Genomic DNA, 24662 nt, shown 5'->3' with positions numbered 1-24662 from the left:
AAGGACTTGGGACATCTTCTTCTGCTTTCCCAGACCACAGCAGAGAGCTGGATCAGAAGTGGAGCAACAGAGACTAGAACTGGCACCCACATGGGATGCCAGTGCCTCAGGTGGAGGATTAACCTACTGTGTCACAGCGCCAGCCCCTGTCTATAGATTGAATCTCAATCCCTCCCCCAGTTGTAAGGCCTGAATAAGGGCACTAGGTTTAGCCTTTTGGGCAGAGGTATTGGGTGGCAGGGCCTTGATTTCTGTAACCTGCTGAAGGCGAAAACACTGCAGATCCTGCCCTTCCAGTTCCCTCACCCATGTGACTGCTACCGACGGTGAACTGCTCTTCCTCAGGGTTAGGTAATGGCCTATGCTTCAGACCTGGGCTAGGAATCCATCTGTGCCATAGTTTCTGTGCAAGGGGCTGTTCATCCCCTATCCTCTGCTCCAGGCAGAAAGGTGGCTAGGTTTAAGGAATGGGAGGTTTGGAAGCCTACCTCAGGGGAGTCCAACAACAAGATCTGACACCTTAGAACTTTACCTCCAGTTAACCATTGGTGGTCTTTAACCTCAAGGACACCCTGTACATGATGAAGGCTTAGTACTTTAAGAGGCTGACCTAGAGATAACTGGGAGCCTCTGAACGGTTGGGGGTGCAGCTGCTGTAGCCCTTAGGGTCCTGGCTGTCCTGTTGCCTCAGGGTCTGGAGAAGTAGGCTTGGAGTAGGCAGCTGGCCCAGTTTTTGAGTAAGGACACCCTGGGCTTGTTCCTTCTTTTCCACACCACAGAGTGAACGGTTTTTCTAAATTGAGAACCCTAGGTCAGGGGCTGTTTTAGCTTCTCCTTAAGTTCCTGGAATTCTCTTTGGAGTTTCTCCTGTAGGGACCTCATATAAAGGCTTTGCTATAAGTGCAAATCCAGGAATCCAGATTGAGCAGAATTCTACCATTCCTAGGAAGTTGTGAGTTGTCTTTTAGCATGGGGTGTCAGAATTGAGAGAATTGCCTTCTAGCAGCCCATTTTTCTGGAGTAATTAATGGTATGTCCAAGGTACTTTACCTCTTGGGACAAGATTTGCACCTTAGCAGGAGAAATTCCATATCCGCTTTCTAGAAAATGTAAAACCTTCCTAGCATAACCATCAGAGTCCTCTTGAGGAAGGCTGTAGATAAGGAGGTCATTTACATATTGTAAGAGGGTCCCCTGTTCTGAATGCAACTGTCTTAATTCTTTAGCCTGGTCTTTCCAAACAGGACTGTCCAAGTATATTGTTGAGCAATTTTATGTCAAGATCAGTCCATTCAAAGGAAAATCGCTATTTGGATTCTGGATGTTGTGGCACACAGAAGGATGAATCTGTGAGATCTGGAGCTGTGCCGCTTTTGGCAATCTCAGATATCTGGTTGAAGACAGTGTAAGGATTAGGAACCATCAGGCCTATGGGGCCCACGCCTCATTTGTCATTACTAGGGCCTATACAAACGTATATTCCTCAATTTGTTTCTTTTTTAAAAAAGAGATTTATTTATTTATTTGAAAGGCAGAGGGACCCAGAGAGAAGGAGAGACACACAAAGAGATCTTTTATCTGCCAGCTAACTCCCTGAATGGCCACAACAGCCAGGGCTGGGCCAGGCTGTAGCCAGGAGCCTGGAACCCCATCTGGATCTACCACATTGGAGGCAGGGCCCAAGTACTTGAACCATCTTTTGCCACTTCCCCAGGCACACTAGCAAGGAACTGACTTGGGAGCAGAGTAGCCACGACTCCGAGGAGCATTCTGATGTGGGATGCTGGGGTTGCAAGCAGGGGCTTAACTCAATGGGCCACAATACCAGTCCCTCCCATTTTGTTTCTTTATCTGTAGGGCAGGTGAGTTACAAAGGGATCGACAAGGTCTCATCCTCCTTCTTCTCTTTCTCCTCCTTCTTCTCCTCCTCCTCCTCCTCCTTCTATTTGACAGAGTTAGACAGTGAGAGAGAGAGACAGATAGAAAGGTCTTCCTTCCGTTGGTTCACCCCCCAAATGGCCACTACTGCCAGAGTGCTGCACCAATCTGAAGCCAGGAGCCATGTGCTTCCTCCTGGTCTCCCATGCAGGTGCAGGGCCCAAGGACCTGGGCCATCCTCCACAGCCTTCCCGGTCCACAGCAGAGAGCTGGCCTGGAAGAGGAGCAACCGGGACAGAATCCAGTGCCCCAACCAGGACTAGAACCCAGAGTGCCGGTGCCGCAGGCAGAGAATTAGCCTAGTGAGCCGTGGCACCGGCTGACAAGGCCTTCTGAGCCTATACTTGAGGAGCCTTGGGATTATGGGTCATAGCTCCCCCGGCCTCAGGCTGGATGGGAGATTGTCTTCCACAAAGGCGTGGGGTGGCATCTTTGAGTCCTACTTTGATAGTTTCCATATTCTTTGCCCTCCTGGGTTTTTCAGTGTCTCAGACCATGTTAGAAACCCAGACAAGGATGTGCCTTGGAATAAATGTCCCCTCTTCAAACCCATCTGTAAGAGTTAGGAGAAGGGACTAGCTTCTCCAGCTTTGTAAATCCAGACTATGTTGCTGAGTTTACTCAAAGGTCTCTGCCCAAGAGGGGTCCGGGGGATTCCAGCACTGTGAGGAAACAGAAAACAGCAAGTCTCCCATCCTACAACATGAGGGGGGTGAAGGGTAAATCTTTTGGACCTTGGCTTCCCGTCTGCTCCTGCAGTGGTGCAGGAGTGAGAGGTCAGGAGTCCAGAGTGGTCCACTAGAACAGAGTAAGCAGCTCCCATGTCTACTGGGAATGAAGTTGTCCTACCTGCCACATTGAGGGCTCCTCTGCAGAGGTGGTCCATGTTCCCTGGGAGCCAGTGGGGATTTCAGGCTCCTTCGGTCTTTGCATGCTTAGCCACCATATATGGACTGTTCTGGTCCCCTTTCACACTCTCAGCAGTCTTTCTTTCTTTTTCTTTTTCTTTTTGACAGGCAGAGTGGACAGTGAGAGAGAGAGAGACAGAGAGAAAGGTCTTCCTTTTGCCGTTGGTTCACCCTCCAATGGCCGCCACGGCCAGCACACTGCACTGATCCGAAGCCAGTAGCCAGGTGCCTCTCCTGGTCTCCCATGCGGGTGCAGGGCCCAAGCACTTGGGCCATCCTTCACTGCACTCCCTGGCCACAGCAGAGAGCTGGCCTGGAAGGGGGGCAACCGAGACAGAATCTGGCGCCCCGACCGGGACTAGAACCCGGTGTGCCGGCGCCGCAAGGCGGAGGATTAGCCTATTGAGCCACAGCGCCGGCCCTCAGCAGTCTTTCAAAGTTATTTTCAGTTAAGTTCCAGGGAGAGATACAACCACTGGCCACCATGAACTGGTCCACACCCTACTGCAAGGTAAGAGCAACGCCTGTGCAGATGGGCCAAAAAGCATCCAAAAGTCACTCTTTGCTTGATCTAATGCTCAGATCTCTGCCCAGGAGGACCTTAAACCTCATTATCATGACATCCGACCTGTGTGAGAGCGAGTTTCCAAACTGTGTGCAAGCTTATATGTACCACCACATTCATTCCCCACCCAAAATAAGACAAACCTTTCAAGACTTTGGAGATGATTCTCCATGGTCTCTTTATTTGCTGTAAATAAAAATTGTTTTGGGGCCTGCTCTGTGGCATAGTGGGTTGAGCTACCACCTGCAGTGCCAGCATCCCAAATGGTCACCAGTTCGAATCCCAGGTGTTCCACTTCCAATCTAGCTCCCTGCTTTTGTGTCCTTGGGCCCCTGAACTCATGTGGTAGACCTGGAAGAAGCTCCTGGCTCCCAGCTTCAGCCTGGCCCAGCCCCTGCCATTGTGGTCATTTGGAGTGAACCAGTGGATGGAAGACCTCTCTCTCTGTTTTTCCCTCTCTCTTTCTCTATAACTCTGTCTTTCAAAATAAATAAAATAAATCTTTTAAAAAATTGTTTTGCATGACAACTACTCCTGGTGAAGGATTTTATTTCCACCCACCAAGAAGTGAACACATATTGGGTGGGTAGTGAACAGTAGAAACAGGTAGCTGAGGCCTCTGGAGGTCATGGGCCCTGCTCATGTTGGTTACTTTTGTCCTGACTTTGCAGGTCAGGATTCAGTTAGCAACTCTTAGATGAGAAGGAGCCTCTGGGTGTGTTTGTAAGGGCACTGAGAGAGGAAGGGGGGTGGGGTGGGGCGGAAGGATGTGCCTCCCTTCATGCTGGCCTAGTGTGGAGCCCCATTTGGGGAAAGAGTGATTGGCAATTGATTTTTTTGGAGGACAGGCAATTTTTTTTTTCTTGAAATGTAACTTACATCCAGATGAAGGCACCCAAGTAATTTTCACAAAGTAAGCACATCTGTGAAACCAGCACCATGCTCAAGGAAGAGAACATGGGACAGGTGCTGTGGTGTAACCGGTTGAAGTCCCTGCCTTGGATGCCTGTATTCTATAACAGAGTGCTGGTTTGAGTCCCAGCTACTCTGCTTCTGATCCAGCTGGTGCATCCTGGGAGGCAGCAGCAGATGGCCCAAGACCCTGGTAACCATGTGGGAGACATGAATGGAGTTTCCGGCTCTTGGCTTCAGCCTGGCTCAGCCTTGGCTATTGTGAGCCTCTGGGGAGTGAACCAACCAATCAGCAGATGGAAGATCTCTTTCTCTTCTCTTCTACACCCCACACCCAGTAGATTAAAAATATATGTAAATAAAAGTAAACATAAAATAAAGAAAAACAGGAAGGAAGAGAGGAGAGCATTACTCAGCATCTTTGAGGGCCCCTTGTGGAAGGCAGTGATCTTAAAGAGGACAGTGGCCAGGGTCTGACAGCCAAGGGGTGGAGAAGGAAAATGTTCTCCCAGGCACCAGCCAGGGCTGGTGTGTGGGGTGGGGACTCAACCAGAGGGCCCCCTCCTTTATTAGCACCAGCTGGTGAACTGGCCTGCTTGGAAGGCTTGGGGTACACCAGGATTTGGGGCCAGGGGCTTGGGGTCTTGGAGAACGGATTATCAGCCATGGGTGAGCCTGCAAAGGGGAGTAAGGAGCATTGTGTTTGTAGGAGGTCACAGATCAGCGAGTTGGGCCTGGAGCTTGAGGGCAAACAAGGAAGAAGATTGCTTCCTGGCTGGGTTGGGAGGGCGTGTGCCCCAGAGGGCCTAAGGGTGGCTGGTCCTAGAGGAGTGGCACAGCCAACACTGTTTGTTCCCCAAGTTTCTGTTTGTCCAGGAGTGATTCACGTGGGTTCAGCCCCTTCTACTCTCACCCTGCGGTGAATACCTGAGGGGGGCACAAGGAATAAGCTGTTGCAATGGGGGACCTGCATTTGAACCCTGACTCAAGACTGTGTGATGTTGATAAGGCCACAGGCTCTCTCTGGCCTCGGTTTCTTCATCAGCAAAATGGGACAACAATATGTACACATGGAATTCTTGGGAAGAAGAAATGAGATAAACCACCTAAAATGCCCGACTTTGGGCAGGCACTTAATAAATGTTTGTTCCTTTCCTTGCCAATTTTTTTGTTTTCATTTAGCCGATACTTGGGGCCCCTTATATGGCAGGTAACTTTCCGAGGCACTGGAAGAGGGAAGTGAACAAAACAGATATGGAGCCTTCCTGTTCTCCTGGAGTTTGGGACAGACATTAAGTAAACAAACACTTGTCATGAAGGAAAAGAACAGTGTCTGATGAACAGCGGCAGCAGAGATGATATGCTTCAAACCACGCGGTCAGGGAAGCCTCTGGGGAAAGCGAAGACCTGACGAATGAGAATGAGCCAGGTATTTAGGAAAACAGCCTGAGAAGCTAAACAACCATGGATTTTTTGAGAGAAAGATTTATTTTATTTAGTTGAAAGGCAGATCTTCCATCTGCTGGTTCACTCCCCAAATGGCCGCAATGGCTGAGGCTGGGCCAGTCTGAACTTGATCTCCCACACAGTTACAGGGCCCCAAGGACTTGGACCATCCTCTGATGCTTTCCCAGGCACATTAGCAGGGAGCTGGATTGGCGGTGGAGCAGCTGGGGACCTGAACCGGTGCCCATATGGGATGCCAGTGCTGCAGGCGACTGCTTAACCTGCTAGCCACAACACCAGCCCAGGCAGCAAAAGTTTTGGAACCAGAGGTATCTGGGTGTCAAGTCCTAGTTCCACTGCTTACTCAGTTGTGAGCCTTTAGGTGAGTCCTTTCAGCTGTTTGGGTCTGGTTTTATTTGCTATGAAAAGATAAAAAGGGCAGGCATTTAACTAGGAGTTGAGATGCATCCCATATCGGGGTCCCTGGGTTTTATTCCCACTTCCAGATTCCGATTTCAGCTTCCTGCTAACGCAGACCCTTGGAGGCTCCAGTGATGGCTGAAGTAGTTGGGTATCTGCCACCCACAGGAGGGACTTGGATTGTGTTGCTGGCTCCTGGCTTCAGCCTGGCCCAGCCCTGGCCAGTGTAAGCATTTGGGGGTCTGAACCAGTGAATAGGAGCTCTCTGTCTGTCTCTCCATGTATATTTGTCTCCCACATAAATACATTTAAAAAAAAAAGATAAAAATCTTGACTAGAAGTCTCTGTGCAGTTGTGAGCATGACACCCAGCTGTGGATAGAAAATGCCCTCGTGGAGTCTGGCACACAGTGAGTACTTGGTCAGAATCAGTCCCCTCCTGGCCCAGCCTGTGATTGTCAAACGAATGGTGCCTGCGGAGTGGGTACAGAGGTGTGCATGCACAGTGCGCACCCGCACGCCTTCAGGCAAGCCTCACAGCTGTTTTAAGGTGTGTTTCATGAAGGGGCTTTTTACAAAGGTGTGGCAGGGCTTAGGGAGAGCAGCAAGGAACAGTGCGGTCCTCCAGGGATGAACAGAGGGCCAGGGAGGGAGCAGTTACTTGAAGTTGAGAGAATAGAGGGAGCCTCTAAGAGGAGCTGGGACCTTCAGAAGGACAAATTCAATTTACAGGGAGGGGCCCAAGGAATATTCTGTTTTCAGTCCCCTTCTTACCACTGATCTGCTAATCTCCCATCTGCCAAACTGAGGGATGCTGGGGGCACAGGAGCCTGTGGGCACATCCCATTAAATGGGGTACAGATGGGGATGGGCAGTGGGCATGGGGAGAAGTGGAAGAGGTGCAGTCCAGCGTCCACACTCATTGGGTTGCTTTAGAATGGAAGCGACAGAGTGGCGTCAGCCAAAAGGGAGAGAGTGAGAAGTATCTTCCACCCACTGGTTCACTCCCCAGATGGCCACAACAGCCAGGGCTATGCCAGGCCAAAACCAGGAGGCACAAACTCCATCCAGGTCTCCCATGTGGGTTACAGGGGCCCAAGCACTTGGGCCATCCTCCTCTGCTTTCCCAGGCACATTAGCAGGAAGCTGGATCAGAAATGGAGTAGCCAGGGCTCTCAAATGGGAACTTAACCCACTGTGCCATAACACCAGCCCCTCCATGAACTTTCTGGGTGTTTCAAAAATTTTTACAATGTAAACTTTTTAAATTCCATGAACTTTTTGAGGTACCCTAGTAGACCCCCTTCTAGTTCCTCCTCTAACTTAGCAAATCCCTCCCACCTCGGAGCTTTAAGGACCGGTGCACCCCCAGACTCTGCTCCAGGAAGCCCCCACTCCCTGGCCGCTGCCACCGTCCGCATGCTTGCAAGCGTGTTGTCGGTCGCTCCTTGGTCTTTCGTCTGAGAGCACTGCTCACACACCACGTACTGATTAGCATGGTTATTATTCCACCCCAGTCTGTGTCCCCGCCGAGTGTGAGCCCCACAAGGTCAGCTCTCATTCTGCTCTTCTCCCAGTGACTGGCACCGCAACTCGCACACCGTAAGCACTCGGACCTGTGTCTTCCTCATCTCTCAGAAGGGAAGCGCAACACCAGCCACTGGCATTGTTTTGAAGAGGGAACAAGGGTGAAACTCTCCAAAGTGACAGTCACAAAGCCAGGCCAGTCTGCTCAAGTCCTGGGGCATTCTCTAAAGACCCAGATATTTCGCAAGCAGGTGCAGCGCTGGGAGAAGGGAAGGGGGTCCTTGTGGTTAGCAAGGGCCCTCCTATGCAGGACTCACAAAGAGAGACTGGTGGGGCAGCTGGGCTCAAGAGCTGCCAGGCCCGAGCTGGGCACCGTGCCACAGGCTGCCTGGTAAGGGCCGTTTCATCTGAGTCCCAGCTGCCACTTGGCTGGCTGGCCCAGAGCCCAGCTGCCTGGAGGGCAGAGGGGCTGGCAGCTTTGTGTCAGGAAGAAGAACAAAGAGAGGGCGGGTGGGAGGAGGACAGAAGGGAGCAGTGCTTGCTGTTGGAATCAGGCCAAGGGGAAAGGAGATCCAGCCACAGCCAGCACCGAGGGGCTGTTGGAGTCTTTGGTTGCCATAGCATCTTTGAGACAAGTTCACAGGGCTCATCTCAGATAACACCCCAGCTCTCAGCATGTCACAGGTGAGGACTGAGGCCCAGGAAGAGGCAGGACTGGCCTGAGGTGATATTGCAAAGGAGTGACAGAACCAGAGCTACAAGCCTGGGCCCTTGGTTCCCGCTTCCGGCTGCCTCGGAAACGGCCATTTCATCTCTGGGAGCCTCAGCGTGCTCGTAGGCAAAATGGAGGCGCTCCTTCCTGGTGGGGATCGGGAGGACCATAAGTGCTAGTGGAAATGAAAGGGGGGGGGGGGAAGAGGGCCTTCTGCACTAGGTCTTGGAGGCTGGGTGAGTTTTCCAGGCAGAGAACTGGCTGGTGGAGCCCGGCCGGCATTGCAAGCACAAAAGCAGGGAGGCAGGAGAGTGCAGGGGCGGGGAGAGAAACAGGAAGCAACACTGAAAAGCCAGACGGCCTGGCGCTGTGAGAAGTGCCCAGGGTCTCTTAGTGTCTAGCCCTCCTTCTCTGGGAGCAACCCTTCAGAACGCTGTCGCCCTGTGGACTCATACTGGCCGGTGCTGGGAGGAGTCGACTATGCAAAGGCAAGTGGGTACGGATGACACGGCTGGCAGGGAGGCCCCCTTGAGGGGATCCCAGCACCTTCCTGGTGGCATAGTCCATTTTGCAGAGTCAGCGTATTCAATATGCATACTTTGGTCAGTGCTATGGTGTGGAGAGGGTTTGAGTGGGTTCCCCAAAGGTCCACATGTTGGAAGGAGCCAGGAGCTCCATCCAGGTCTTCCTCACCAGTGGCAGGGGCCCAAGTACTTGGGACATGAACCTTCTGCCTCCCCAGGTGTGTTAGCAGGAAGCTGGAGGACAGCAGAGTAGCTGGGACTGGAACCAGCACTCCAATATGGCATGTTAGTGTCACAAGCGGTGGTTTAACCTGCTGCACCACAATGGCAGCTGAGGATTTGCCCCATTGTCCTCCTCCCCTTAGAGTAAAAGTTCTGGGTCGCTCAGCATTGAGGAAACCTGCTGGGAAGGCCATGGAATCAGAGCATCTGAGAGTATTTCCTAAGCTTTCCTGCCCGCGCAGACGGTACAGATACACACATGGTCACTGTTTTCTTTTCTTTTTTTTGGGGGGGGGGGGCTGTTTTCAATAGTTTAAGGTGCTTTGTAGCAGGAGGATTTCAGAATATCTAGTCCTCCACATTATTGGATGTTGAAGTCCAGCACATTTTCATATACGTAGTCACTCTGTCTTTAAAGTTATCTGTGCTCATATCTTTAGGGCAGAGACATATCTCAGCCCCTAACGCCTAGCCAAAGTCATTATCAGTAGCTCTTGGTTTATTCAACCAATAATGAGTCACAGTCCACATGACAATAAAGAGTTGGAAAGGTCCCCATGCTGGATAAGCTGATACTGGATGGGACAGCACCAAGGAGACAAGAGAGTGGGCACTAACACTTACTCAAGAAAGGGCTCCTAAGAGCTTTAGTCTAGTGCGTCCCAAGTTCCCAAGATGACCAGATACTTGTTAAGTATACAGATTCCCAGGCCCTTCCTTCATGATTCAGTTTCAGCACTCTGGAGGTGGGATCCTGCACTGGTGTTCTATAAGCGCCTCAGGCAAATCTTAACCATGAGGGAAATTTTGGCAATGCTCAATTATTTCCTTTTATGTAATTCTCACAAAACCCAGCCAGTCAAGAATTCACAGGTATTTTGGGCCCAGAAAGGGGAAGCAATGGATGGTCAAACAGCTGGTGTACGTCAGGACCAGGGTTCCAGTGCTAGTCATTATACTCCAAAACCTCATCACCTTATCTATTCTTTTTTTTTTTTTTACCAACTGTTAGTATTTTTCCCTAAAGTTTCTACATCATTAGTTTTTTTTTTTTTTTATAATTTTTTTTGACAGGCAGAGTGGACAGTGAGAGAGAGAGACAGAGAGAAAGGTCTTCCTTTGCCGTTGGTTCACCCTCCAATGGCCGCCGCGGCCGGCGTGCTGCGGCCGGCGCACCGCGCTGATCCGATGGCAGGAGCCAGGAGCCAGGTGCTTTTCCTGGTCTCCCATGGGGTGCAGGGCCCAAGCACCTGGGCCATCCTCCACTGCACTCCCTGGCCACAGCAGAGAGCTGGCCTGGAAGAGGGGCAACCGGGACAGAATCTGGCGCCCTGACCGGGACTAGAACCCGGTGTGCCGGCGCCGCAAGGTGGAGGATTAGCCTAGTGAGCCGCGGCGCCGGCCCATCATTAGTTTATTATTCTGAGTTTACGGTCCAGAGTCACCATTTTCTTTTTATTGAGGTTAGAAAAAAAAAAAAAAAAACAGAAAAATAACCATCTTAATCATTTTAAGTGATTAAGTAGTAATCACAAGTATTAAGTTTATTTTCATTGCCAAGGAAAAGAGCTCCATAACGTTCTCATCTTGTCATTTGGAAATCTGTACCTACTACATAACAGCTCCCCTTTCCCCTATCCCCTCTGCCCCGGTAACCACCTCTGTACTATCTTTTTCTATGAATTTGACTGCTTTATATACTTCATATACATGAGCTCATATAGAAGTATTTGTGTTTTTGCAACTGGCTTGTTTCACTTGGTATAATGGTCCTTGCGTTTCATCCATGTTGGAGCATGTGCCAGAATTTTTTTCCTTTTTAAGTCTGGATAGTATTCTGTTCTGTTGTATCTATGTGCCACACTGTGATGGACGTTTGGTTTGCTCCCACCCGTTGGCTATTATGGATAAGACTGCTATGAATGTGAGTGTACACATATCTCTTCAAGACCCTGTTTGCAGTTCTTTTGGTTATATAGCCAGACATGCAAGTGCTGGCTCGCATGGTAGTTCCTTTTTGATTTTTTGAGGAACCCCCATATCATTTTCCATAATCGTTGTATTGTCATTATTTTTAAAAGAACTTTATCTTTATGTTTTTAAAGATTTATTTATTTGAAAGGCAGAGTTTGAGAGAGAGAGAGAGAGAGAAACTATCTTCATGATGCTGGTTCACTCCCGAAATAGCCACGATGGCCAGGGCTGGGCCAGGCTGAAGCCAGGAGTCTAGAACGCTGTCCAAGTCTCTCATGTGGGTGGCAGGGGCCTAAGCACCAGGGCCACCTTCTGCTGCTTTCCCAGCACACTGGATGCCAGCTTTTGCTGGCAGTGGCTTAACCCACTGCTTCACAATGCCAGCTCCTATTTAAGTCCTTTTCAAAAGGACTTAATTTTTTAGGAACCAGAATTGTGGTGCTGGTATCCCATATCAAAGTACTGGTTTGAGTCCTGGTTGCTCTGCTTCCAATCCAGCTTTCTGCTAACTACCTGGGAAGGCAGCAGAGGATGGCCCAAGTACTTTGGGTCCCTGTCATTCCTGTGGGAGGTCAGGACAGAGTTCCCAGCTGTTGTAGCCATTTGGGGAGTGAACCAGTGGATGGAAGATCTCTCTTCCTCTCTGAGTCATGCTGCCTTTCAAATAAATAAATACATTTCTAAAAAAGATTATTTTTGAACAGTTTTAGATTTACAGAGATATTGAGGAGAGAGAAGGGTGCCCATATATTACACTGAATGTTTCCTGTTCTAAACTATTTATTTTAAGATTTAGTTATTTGAAAGGCAGAGTGATGGTGACTGAGAGAGATGTATTCTACTTTAGTATGGTTCATTGGTTACATTTATCAATGAACCAATATGATGCATTAACTAAAAATCAATAGTTTACTCATAGCATTAAAATTTTTGTTCAATGTCCATTTTCTGTTCTAGAATCTCATTCAGGATACTACATTGCATTTAGTCAGTGTGTCTTCTTAGGGTGCTCTTGGTATGACAGTTTCTCAGATTTTCTTTGTTTCTGATGACCATGATAGTTCTGAGGAGTACTGGTAAGTTGTAGAATGCCCCTGTATGGGAATTTTTCTGATGATTTTCTCATGATGGGACTGGGGTTACAGATTCTGGGAAGAAGATCATTTTTACCACATCATATCAAGGGTCCCTACTAGCATCATGATTTATAACAGTTGATGTTGACCTTGATCACCTAGCAGAAGTAGTATTTGTCAGTTCCTCCACTACAATACTACCTCCCCCTGCCCTTTGCTTCCCCTATTGTAGTCTTAGAAGGAAGTCACTGGTCACAGCCCACATTTAAGGAGTGGGGTGTTATGCTCTTGCTGTTTATGGGATATATATATATGTGTGTGTGTATATATATATATTTATTTAAGAGGCAGAGAGAGAGAGCGCGCGTGCTCACATCTGTTGGTTCACTCCTCAAATGGGTGCAATGACCAGGGCTGGGCCGGGGTGGAGGGAAAGCCAGAACACAAGCTAGGTTTCCCATGTGGGCAGCAGGCACCTGCTTACTTGAGTCATCAGCACTGCCTCCCAGGGTCTACACTGGCAGTTAGCTGGAGTCAGGAGCTGGAGCCCAGAATTGAACCCAGATGCTCCACTGTGGGAGGCTGATCTCTTAACCACTAAGCTAAATGCTGACTCCCTGACTTACTGTACTTTCTTTTTTACAAAGAGAGGTTTTTTTTAAAAAAATTATTGAGAGGCAGAGAATAATAGAGAGACTGAGAACTCAGACCGGCTAGTTCACTCCCCTATCAGAAGTCAATCCAGGTCCCCCAATTGGGTGGTGGGAACCCAACCACTTGAGCCACCCCCGCCGCCCCTAGGGTCTGCACCAGAAGGAAGCTGGAATCAGGCAAACATGGAATCCAGGACCTGTGGTTTGGGATGCAGGCTTCTCAAATTGCTTCTTTACAGCTAGGTCAAAAGCCCGCCTCCCTGAGGTGGTTATTTTAACAAGGAAAATAGCGCACAAAAGGGGTATCTAGATTTTTTTTTTTTTTTGACAGGCAGAGTGCACAGTGAGAGAGACAGAAAGGTCTTCATTTTCTGTTGGTTCACCGCACTGATCCGAAGCCAGGAGCCAGGTGCTTCTCCTGGTCTCCCATGGGGTGCAGGGCCCAAGTACTTGGGCCATCCCCCACTGCACTCCCTGGCCACAGCAGAGAGCTGGCCTGGAAGAGGGGCAACCGGGACAGAATCCGGCGCCCCGACCGGGACTAGAACCCTGAGTGCCGGCGCCACAGGCGGAGGATTAGCCTACTGAGCCCTGGCGCGGGGTACCTAGCTCTTTGCGTCACTGGTCGTACTTGGCATTCCTAGCAGGTGGCCTGTGGTGGCTTAATAGCCCACACTGGCCACCCTACTTCCTGGAACTTCACTTTCCTAGCTCTAAGAGGGGTGTTGTTGATTCCCCTTCCCCTCCCTAGTTCAGTCTTGATGGTACCCCTGGGACCGCACGGGAGCCCGAGGCTCAGAAAAGGGCAAGGTCGGCTCAGCATCTCACCTGGCCGGGCAACCCCTCCTGCGCTTAGCTTCCCCACCCCGGGGCGGGGCCAGGGGCACTTCCGCTGGCCAGCGTTAGCCGCACGTGGTAGGCTGAGCGGCGCCGGGCTAGCTGCGGGTCGGAGATGACCAGCCTGCGCTCTGCGCCCGGGTCTCCGGCGTCCACGTCCCGGGCGCCGGCGCCCCCGCCCGTGACCGACAGGCAGAACGTGAGTGCGCGGGAGGGCGGGGGCCGCGCGTGTCCCGCGCCGCCGCGTCTTGCTCTGCTGCGCTCCGGGGTCTTCCGCTGGCCCCTGTCTCCCCGGGGCTGCCTTTCGCTTTGGGCGCGTTGCGTTCCCTCTCCTCTGGCAGGGCTCTGTCTTTTCTCCTTGGCCATCTCTGCCCCAGCTCTGGCCGCTGTGCTTTTGCGCCTCTGTGCCGGATCCTGCTCCGGGTGTGCGTGGCCTCTCCTCTTGGCACTTTTTCTTTCTTGGCCGCCTTTATTCATCGTTCTCGTCACACTGTTTTTATTTTAGTGCCTCTCTGGCGCTCCGCCGTCTGCCCTCAGGCTTGGTGAAGTCCATGGGTTTTCTTTGAACCTAACTCTTCCTGCCGGCCCTGGCCACCCCCGCGCCCCAAACCCCTCCATCTTCAGGCTGGCCCTGTCCTTGGGTTGGATCCTGAGGCTTCCTGCTCACCTCCTCCCTGGGCTTGGGCGAGGGGGGAGGGTCGACAAAGGCTGCGTTTGCTGTAGGAGCAGAAAATTCTGATTCTCTTTTGGCTACATCTTTGCTTTTTTAATTTTTAAAAGATTTATTTGTTTATTTGAGAGGCAGAGTTACAATCAGAGAAGTCTTTCATCCACTTGTTCACTCCCCAGATAGCCCCAAAGTCAGATGTTGGGACAGTTGGAAGCCAGGAGCTTCTTCCGGCTCTCCCACAAGGGTGCAGGGCTGCAAGCACTTGGGCCATCTTCCACTGCTTTCCCAGGTGCATTAGTTGGCATCCATATGGGATGCCTACGTCATAGGCGGAGGCTTAATCTACCAGGCCACAGCGCAGACTCCTGGTTCCGCCATCTTGAAGACTTGGAAGGAAAAGCAGACCCAGGAACGTATGGCTCTTTCCACTAGGACAACAGTAATGGCATTTTCCTTGGCGAGTGACAAAGCCATCTTCTTTTAAAATATGTATTTATTTGAAAGGCAGAGTTGAGAGAGATCTTCCATTTGCTAGTTCACTCCCTAAATGGCCACAACCAGCAGGTCAGATCCAGGAACCTGGAACTCCCACGTAGGTGCTGGGGCCCAATTGCTCTCCCAGGTGCACTAGCAAGGAGCTGGATCAAAAGATTCCGGTGCCTGGAAGCAGCAGGGACTCACATGAGCTCTGATAAGATAGAGGATACTGGCATAGCAAGCAGAATCTTAACCCGCTATGCCCAATGGTGGCCTGACAGGGCCACCTGCTGAATGCTTAGATAGGTGCTCAGTAAGTGCCTGAATGAATTACCAGGCAAAGGTAATGCCGGGACCCAGTGCTCAGTGCCAGGTAGGGCAATGTCGCCCTTTATCAGAGGACCGTGTGCTCCATTCAAGTCGGCAGTGTGCTGCTCAGCTCTGTAGTAGGTAACAGTGACATAAGGTAGAGCCAAGAACAGTCCCTCCCTTGAGGAAACAACAGTCTAATTTGCAAGGGGACCCAGCCTGCTTTGATGAGGGGGGTGGAGGGAGCAGCAGGTGGTTGAATTGCAGAGTTTAGGGTTTATTTGGAAGGGAATGAGGAGTTTTCTGGGCATTTAATGCAGGGAGTGATGGGATCAGATTCAGAAAAGGTACTGTGGTTTCAGAATGGAGAGCAGGTAAAGCTGCTGCCTGCAGTGTTGGCCTCCCCTATGGGCTCCGAGTCCAGTTCCGGCTGCTCAACTTCCGACCCATCTCTCTGCTATGGCCTGGGAAAGCAGCAGAAGATGGCCCAAGTCCTTGGGCCCCTGCACCCGCATGGGAGAGCTGGAAGAAGCTCCTGGCTCCTGGCTTCAGATAGATCAGCGCAGCTTTGGCCATTGCAGCTCTCTGGGGAGTGAACCAGCAGATGGAAGACTAATCTCTCTCTTTGGCTCTGCCTTTCTGTAACTCTTTCAAATAAATAAATAAATCTTAAAAAAGAGAGAGAGAGGGGGAGAGAGAGAGAGAGAGAGAGAGACTTATTTGAAAGGCAAAGTTGCAGAGCAGGAGATCTTTCATCTGTTGATTCACTCCCCAAATAGCTGCAATGGCCAAGGCTCGGCCAGGCCGAAGCCAGGAGCTTCTTCCAGGTCTTCCACATGGGTGCAGGGCCCAAGCACTTGGGCTATCTTTTGCTGCTTTTCCAGGCCATTATCAGAGAGCTGTGTCAGAAGTGGAGCAGCTGAGTCTCCAACCAGCACCCATATGGGATGCTTAACCTACTATGCCACTACACTGGCCATGACTTACTTTCTTTCTTTCTTTCTTTCTTTCTTTCTTTCTTTCTTTCTTTCTTTCTTTCTTTCTTTCTTTCTCTTTCTTTCTTTCTTTCTTTCTTTCTTTCTTTCTTTCTTTCTTTCTTTCTTTCTTTCTCTTTCTTTCTTTCTTTCTTTCTTTCTTTTTTTAAATTTGTTTATTTATTTGAAAGAGTTACACAAAGGAGAGGCAGAAAAAGAGAGGTCTTCCTGGTGCACTCCCCAATTGGCCGCAACAGCCAGAGCTACGCCGATCCAAAGCCAGGAGCCAGGAGCTTCTTCCAGGTCTCCCACGAGGGTTTCAGGGCCCAAGGACTTGGGCCATCTTCTACTGCTTTCCCAGGCCACAGCAGAGAGCTGGATCAGAAGAGGAGCAGCCGGGACTTGAACCGGCGGCCATATGGGATGCCGGCACGGCAGGTGACAGCTTTACCCTCTGTGCCACAGCGCTGGCCCCTCTTTTTTTTTTTTTTTTTTTTTAAAGAATTTATTTATTTATTTGAAAGGTAGAGTTACAGAGAGGGAGAGAAGAGATCTTCCATCCACTGATTCACTCTGCAGATGGCTGCAGTGGGTGGAGCTGGGCCAGTCATTAGCCAGGAGCTTCTTCCAGGTCTCTCAGATGCATACAGCGGCCTTTGGGCCATCCTCCTCTGCTTTCCCAGGCACATTAGCAGGGAGCTGGATCCAAAGTGGAGCAGCCAGGACTCAAACCGGTATCCATATGGGATGCCAGCGTTACAAGCCATGGCTTTAACCCACTGTGCCACAGTGCGGTTCCCAGGAAGCTAGTTCTTGAAGCATCTGGCAATTAGCTTCAGAAAGGACATTGAAGTGATTGGATTCATTACACTTCCAGAGCTGGAGGGATTTAGAGTTCTCTTGGTCTATTTTGCCTTCTCTTCATCTCCCTGTTTCACAGATGACTGAGCTTAAGCCCAAAGCAGACAAGTGAACTGCAGTCACTGGTAGCAGTGGGTTTGGGGAGGGCTGGGGTGGGCAGCACATGGCTGTATTGGAGTCAGACTGTTGGGAACGTGACCCCAGCTTTTCCTCATCATTTCTGAGCTGCGTCACTCTTACCTCTGTGCTTTCCTCACCTGTGTCGTATGGGGACCTTTACAGGGCCTGTGAGCTGTCCGTGGCACAGGAGTATTGAGGACACATTGGTTCATTCAGGGGTTAACATGTAACCTCCCACTTAACTGCTTGCTTTACAGAAGTGCCCTCATGGTTAACCAAGCAGCCCTGCCGAGGGGCCTTGAGGTTTATGGGAGAAAGCAGGGAAAGTAGATCCTGGGCTTACTTTTCTCAGCTGTATTGTTTGGCGGCTGTCAAGCTTCTGTCCTCAGCCTTCTCTCTGTCTCCTGAGAGGAGCTGCTGTCATGGCAACTCAGTCCTCTGCAGTGTGCCTGCCTGTGTGCCTCCAGTATTTTCTTCTTGGGGTTAGAGCTCATAGGCCAGTTGAGAATGAGGTCTCACTTCAAACAGACTGGAGGATGGTCCTGAACCCTGGTCCCATCCCTGGGTGTTCGCTGACTTGGGGCAGAATCTCCAGGTCAGAGATGCAGCCTGCAATGTCACATCCTCTGCAGTCATCACCCCCCCCCCCCCACCACCACCAGGACACTTCTGCAGCCTTCAGCACACAAAAAGAGCTGTCCCCCTCCTGCCTTTGAGACTTCCCTCTTACCACCCACATAATCAAGCTGCTTGCCTCCCTCTCTCCCCTGTGAGCTCCATGTATTCAGGGTCCCATTCACCTGTTTAGCTCAAGGCTTGCGTGTAATAGGCTTGAGCCTATTAATAGGTTCTTCGTACATTTTGTTGAATGAGTCACTCAGGAAAACAAGAGTGGAAGTATTTATTGATCTTATTTATTTGAAAGGCAGAGAGACAGGAAGAGATTTCCTATCAACTGTTTCACTTCCCAAATGCCCACAGCATCTGGGGCAGGGCCAGGCTGATGCAGGAGTCTGACTTCAATCTGAGTTGTCCTTGTGGGTGGCAGGGACCTAAGCATGTGAGCTGTCACCTGCCGCCACTTAGGGTGCATATTAGCAGAAAGCTGGAATCAAGAGTGGAGATGGGGCGTAAGCCTAGGCATTCCTATATGAGATGTTGGCATCCCAAGTGGCATCTTGCCTGCCGCGCCAAAAGCCTGCCCACAGTGGAGGTATTTGAAGGTTGAAGGTAATTATGTAATGACCAGGAGCTCAAACTGTGGGATAAAAGGGCCAAGTTCAAGTGCTGACAACCTTACTTAGTAGCTGATGGATCTTGGGCATGCTATGTCACTTTCTTTAGCTTTTGTTTTTGTCCTCCATAAAATAGGGATGTATTACATTCTTTGTAGAGTGAGGATTGAATTAGATACAGTGGTTTAAGCCACCTCCTAGAACTCTAGCATACCATGTCAGAGTGCTGATTCAAGTTCTGGCTGCTCTGATTCCAATCCAGCTCCCTGCTAGTGTGCCTGGGAAGGCAGCAAAAAGATGGCTCAAGTACATGAACCCCTGCCACCCAGGTGGGACACCCGGATGGAATTCCAGGCAGCTGGCTTCCATCTGACCCAGCCCCAGCTGTTGTGGCCATATGGGAGTGGACCAGTGGATGGAAGATCTCTTTCTAGCTATCTCTCTGTAACTCTACCTTTCAAATAAATAAAAATCTTTGGGGCCAGCATTGTGGAGTAGTGGATTAAGCTGCCACCTGCAGTGCCAGCATCCCATATGTGTGTTGGTTTGAGTTCTGGCTGCTCCACTTCTGATCCAGCACCCTGCTAATTGGCCTGGGAAAGTAGTGGAATATGGCCCAAGTACTTGGGCCCCTACACTCACTTCGGAGACCTGGATAGAGTTTCCAGCTCCTGGCTTCAAGCCTTGGTGTTGTGGCCATTTGGGGAGTGAAATAGCAGGTGGGAGATCTCTTTTTGTAACTGATTTTCATTATATTTTTTCTTTACTTTTTAGTTTCTGCATTTCAAGTAAATAAAATTTTCAGTATCTGCACTTCAAGTAAATAAATTAATGTTTTAAAAAATAGGAAGAAAAATCTTAAATTAAAAAATCAACTACCACACAGTTACTGGCCTGTGAGGGCAGGAACTGTGAGCTGGTTGTTCAGCACTGTATCCCAGGCAAAATAATAGGCAAGGGGGCCCGTGCTGTGGAGTAGTGGGAAAAGCCACCTGAAGTTATGGCATTCCATATGGGCGCCAGTTCAAGTCCTGGCTGCTCCACTTCTGATCCAGCTTTCTGCTATGGCCTGGGAAAGTAGTAAAGGATGGCCCAAGTCCTTGTGCCCTTGTACCCACGTAGGAGACCCGGAAGAAGCTCCTGGCTCCTGATTTCGGATCAGCACAGCTCCAGCCGTTGTGGCCATCTGGGGAGTGAACCAGCGGATGGAAGACTTCTCGACCTCTCTCCCTGCCTCTTCCTCTCTGTAACTCTGCCTTTAAAATAAGTAAATAAATCTTTTTTTAAAAAAATAGGCCAAATAAACATATAGCTATCTTATTTAATAAGTGAATACATGGTCAGGATAGCCAGTGTTCACTTCCTGTGTCACACTCATTGTATGGTCTTCGGTGTTTGTGTTCAGTCTTTGTGGCTGCACTTTAGTGCTCCCCAAATGCTGTCTCTCAGTCTGTTTCTATGAGCCCCTCCCCCTGGCCAAGGGCATCTCCTGGCTGTCACCACATCGGTCTCACTTGTATCTGTAGGGAGGAGCCCAGGGTCTGGCACAAAACCTGTTGAACAGCTGATATTTGTACTGTTTTTGAAGCTAGAGTTACTGTCTTCTCACCACCAAAGACATTCTTATTATTTAAGCCCCAAGGACTCCTATCTTGTAGACATATTCTTAAAAAATCCATTGAAAACAAACTTTTATGCATTCATTTATTTGAGAGAGACACACACAGAGCAAGAGAGAGTACTCCCGTCTGGTGGTTCAGTCCCCAAAAGCCCACAATAGCTGCAGCAGGGCTAGGCTAGAAACTCAGACTAGGTCTCCCACAGGGGTGGCAGGTACTCACCTACTGGAGCCATAACCTGTCGCCTCTCAGAGTGTGCATTAATAGGAAGGTAGAATACAGAGCAGAGCCAGAACTCAAAGCCAGGCACTCCAATAGGGCCTGCAGAATTCCCAACCGGTGTCTTAAGCTGTACGCCAAACACCCACCCCAAATTCCAGGTTTTAATAAACCAAGAGCATGTCAGCTGCTAATCAGAAGTTTTTTTTTTTTTTTTTTAAGGTTTATTTATTAGAGTGACAGAGTGACACACACAGTTAGAGATTTCCATCTGCTGGTTCATTACCCAAATGGCTGCAACAGCCAGGGCTGGGCCAGGCTGAAGCCAGGAGCCAGGAATTCCATCCTGGTCTCACACACGGGTGTCAGGGGCCCAAATTGTTGGACCATCTTCTGTTGTTTTCCCAGGTGTATTAACAGGAAGTTGGATCTGAAGTGCAATACTGGGTCTCAAATTGCTGCTCTGATTTGGGATGCCAGAGTTGCAAGCAGCGGCGTGGCCTGCATGCCACAATGCCAGCACCCAATCAGAACTTCTAATCATATGAGGTAGATTTTTTTGTCAACTTCCATCACAGCATGTGGACACACCATACCCAAGAGATGTTTCCTGAATGAATAATGTGTATAGTTTCTTTAGTTTTCCTGATATGTTAAAATGCCTTTCCCCCAATTTTTTTTAATTTTGATTTTTTTAAAGATTATTCATTTATTTGAAAGAGTTACACAGAGAGAGGAGAGGCAGACAGAGAGAGGTCTTCCATCCACTGGTTCACTCCCCAATTGGCTGCAACGGCCGGAGCTGGGCCGATCCAAAACCAGAAGCCAGGAGCTTCTTCTAGGACTCCCACGTGGGTGCAGGGTCTCAAGGACTTGGGCCATCTTCTACTGCTTTCCCAGGCCATAGCAGAGAGATGGATCAGAAGAGGAGCAGCCAGGACTTGAACCGGCATCCATATGAGATGCTGGCACTGCAAGCGGTGGCTTTACCCACTACGCCATAGTGCCAGCCCCTTTATTTTTAATTTTATTTGAAAGGAGGTGGTTTAGCCAAGACTCAAATTGGCACTTATATGGGATGCAAGCGTCACAGGTGGCAGCTTAACCTGCCACACCAAAATACCGGTCCCTATCTTATTTATTTAAAAAGCAGAGTTAGAGAGAGAGAGAGAGCTCATCCATCTGCTGGTTCACTCCCTAAATGACTGCCATGACTGAGGCTGGGCCAGGCTGAAGCCAGGAACCTGGAACTACACCTGGGCCTCCCACATGGGTGGCAGAGGTTCAAGTACTTGAGGAGTCATCTGCTGCCTCCTCAGGTGTGCACTGGCAAGAAGCTGTAATTGGAAGTGGAGCCAGGTGCTCCGGTGGGATGCAGGCATCACAACCACTGTTCCAGTCTCCTCCCCCTTCCTTTTAAATGTATGTTTGCTGCTCCGTGCGGAGGAGCTGCACCGGACCGGACGCTTGTTGTTCCCCTTTTTTACAAGTCCTTTCTATAGTAAAGTAAGAATAAGTAAACAGCAAACTCCCAAAGCAAGAATGAGTAGAGAGAAATGAGAAAGAACGAAGTAACGAACTTCCCCGCGAACTCTCCAACCAACCCACACCACTATGCCGTCTCTCTCCTCCTATATAGTCCTCTCCACCAATCTGTGCTCTGCTACCCACACGCCGAGCACGCCGCTCTCCTCCAATCAGGAGCGGCTCTTGCAGCTTGTCAAGTTGGTGAGAGGCAGCTGGGTAGAAGCTGCACGCTCCTCTCCCAGCGCCATATTGTGGGAGAGCAGATGCATAGAATAAGTCTTAATTCCAGTAACAGTATAGTCCGAGTTGCTCCCCACATATGTTAGAGGTGAGTATCGCAGGTTGGAAATGCCCGAGGCTGGGAAAATGGCTTGCCAAGGCTACAGACTTTGGAAGTGTTATTGTTGGGACTTCTATAGCAATATCTACTAATGTTAGTAGTATCATTATTCTTGTATTCAAGTATCAGGTATTCTTGTATCAGTCTGAAATCTTTTCCTCCTTAAATGCTCACTTCTCTGGAGTTAGCATGAATACAACCCTGTTGAGTAAGATGGGCCTTCCAAGCATTGAAGCTAATCCTTAAGGTTCTCTTGGGTTACAACCTGGATTCTTTGGATGAAAAGAAGTCAGGAGCTCCCTGGAGGTGGCGCTGTTGGTTCATTCTGCCTCTTGTGCCCCCAGATAATTAAAGTTGTGGAGCTGAACGTCGGGGGTCAGTTTTACACCACCACTCTGGACACCCTACGAAAATTCCCAGACTCGAAGCTGGCAGAGATGTTCTCCGGCGCCAATCTCGCCTGCAGGGATGCGAAGGGCTGCTTCTTCATTGATCGTCCTGGCACCTATTTCGGACCTATCCTCGAGTACCTGCGCAGCGGGCAGCTGCCCACGCAGCACCTCCCCGAGGTGTACCGGGAGGCTCAGTTCTATGGAATCAAGCCTTTGGTCAAGCTCCTGGAAGACACGCCACAGATCTTTGGTGAACAGGTGGCTCGGAGGCAGTTTCTGCTGCAAGTGCCCGGCTACAGCGAGAACCTGGAGCTCCTGGTTCGCCTGGCGCGCGCAAGGGCTGTGGCGCAGCGTCATTCGAGGGTCATGGTGTGTGTGATGCCGTCTGAACAGCATTCTGCGAAGTATCAGGAGCGCCCACGTACTGAGGAGGACACGATTGTCATGCACACGCCTGGGATGCTAGAAACGGATGTGCGTGACCTCATGGACTGTGTGAAGATGGACCTTCAGAACCAGGGGTACAGAGTAACCTTCTCCGGCCCCTACACGAATTCACTCTTCTCCACTTCCTCTTCGCGCTTTGCCCCAGCCTGTGCTTGCTCCTTTAAATTCACCTTCACGTGGTGGTGATTGCTGGGGCTCGGACTGTTTTGCTACCGGCTGTGGTGGGGCTTGTAGAATTAAAAGTTGCAGGGCAGGCCCCGAGGCTCACTAGGCTAATCCTCCGCCTTGCGGCGCTGGCACACCAGGTTCTTAGTTCTGGTCGGGGCACCGGATTCTGTCCTGGTTGCTCCTCTTCCAGGCCAGCTCTCTGCTGTGGCCAGGGAGTGCAGTGGAGGATGGTCTAAGTCCTTGGGCTCTGCACCCCATGGGAGACCAGGAGAAGCACCTGGCTCCTGCCTTCGGATCAGTGCGCTGTGCCGGCCGCAGCAGCGCGCCAGCCGCGGCGGCCGTTGGAGGGTGAACCAACGGCAAAGGAAGACCTTTCTCTCTGTCTCTCACTGTCCACTCTGCCTGTCAAAAAATAAAAAAAAGTAAAAAAAAAGTTGCAATTTTCTTTAATTTCAAAAACAAACATTGAACAGCTTGCATGGTTGGCTTATAGCTTTCTTCTCAATTTTTTTTTTTTAAGATTTTGTTTCTTTATTTATTTGAGATACAGAGTTACAGTCAGAGAGAGGGAGAGGCAGAGGAAAGGTCTTCGATCTGCTGGTTCACTCCCCAAATGCCACAATGGCTGGAGCTGGGCCAGTCCGAAGCCAGGAGCCAGGAGCTTCTTCTGGGTCTCCCACATGGGTGCAGGGGCCCAAGGACTTGGGCTTTCTCAGGCCATAACAAGAGAGCTGGATCAGAAGTGGAACAGCTGGGACTCGAACTGGCAGGCGTATGGGATGCTGGACTGCAGGCATCAGCTTTACCCACTACACCACAGCGCCGGACCTGGGACACAGGACTTAACAGTACCCAAATTCAGAAGCCCCCATGTAAATGCATGATTTAGCAACCGTATTGCATGCCTACCAATTTTCTCACACTTTAATTTTCCTTTGAGGTGTCTCTTCTGTGGTGATAGATGTAAAAAAACCTTCCACTAAGACAAGGCCATATGTATATGAAAGATTCTGGCTTTGCCCCGATGGCATAACCATAGTCTTTATCAGTCACTTCAGAAACTATTGTTTCTGAACAGTAAATCTTTAAAAAAAGATTTTATGTATTGTTTATTTGAGAGGTAGAGTTACAGAGAGAGGAAAGACAGAGAGAAAGGTCTTCCATGCACTGGTTCACTCCCCAGATGGCCCCAATGGCTGGAGCTGAGGCCATCTGAAGCCAGGAGCCAGGAGATTCTTCCGGGTCTCCCATGTGGGTGCAGGGGCCCAAGGACTTGGGCCATCTTCTACTGCTTTCCCAGGCTATAGCAGAGAGCTGGATTGGAAATGGAGCAGCTGGGGCTCAGACTGGCACCCATGTGGGATGCTGGCACTGGAGGTGGCGGTTTACTCGTTATGCCATAACACCAGCCCCAGTAAATAAAATTTGAACATCAAAGACAAATAAACAAACAGAAATAAAATAAAAAAAATTTGAACAACATCAAAAAAAAAAACAAACAACTACTGGAACTTTTCCCTTTATGATATCTTCACATATCTCTCTAATATTTATTTATTGGGGGGGGGGGGCTGTGCTGTAGTACAGCAGG

The 24662-nt window shown here is 49.9% G+C and overlaps 1 protein-coding gene across 4 annotated transcripts; it reads left to right on the top strand.

Moving 5' to 3' along the window:
• The first annotated feature begins 8261 nt into the window (after positions 1 to 8261).
• KCTD14 (potassium channel tetramerization domain containing 14) lies at positions 8262 to 23159 on the top strand. 4 transcript variants are annotated; one of them, XM_008263476.5, is made up of 2 exons: positions 8262 to 8399; positions 22409 to 23159. In XM_008263476.5, exons 1-2 carry the CDS (start codon positions 8391 to 8393, stop codon positions 23087 to 23089), a joined length of 690 nt encoding a protein of 229 aa, XP_008261698.1. In that variant the 5' UTR covers positions 8262 to 8390; the 3' UTR covers positions 23090 to 23159. The 4 variants fall into 4 exon arrangements, with proteins under 4 accessions (XP_008261698.1, XP_089187619.1, XP_008261692.1 ...); XM_089331493.1 differs by lacking the exon at positions 8262 to 8399 and adding an exon at positions 8779 to 8915; XM_008263470.5 differs by lacking the exon at positions 8262 to 8399 and adding an exon at positions 13744 to 13912.
• Positions 23160 to 24662: the final 1503 nt, after the last annotated feature.

This window comes from Oryctolagus cuniculus, chromosome 1 (genome assembly GCF_051225735.1).
Source record: "Oryctolagus cuniculus isolate XC-2025 breed Fujian yellow rabbit chromosome 1, ASM5122573v1, whole genome shotgun sequence".
Lineage (NCBI taxonomy): Eukaryota > Metazoa > Chordata > Mammalia > Lagomorpha > Leporidae > Oryctolagus > Oryctolagus cuniculus.
This window is presented reverse-complemented; position numbering and strand designations above follow the sequence as displayed.

Excerpts from the sequence above, each read along its gene's own strand:
- KCTD14 (XM_008263470.5), top strand. The coding sequence starts at position 13,829 with ATGACCAGCCTGCGCTCTGCGCCCGGGTCTCCGGCGTCCACGTCCCGG. Across the intron at positions 13,913-22,408 it reads CCGTGACCGACAGGCAGAAC|ATAATTAAAGTTGTGGAGCT; the intron begins GTGAGTGCGCGG and ends TTGTGCCCCCAG.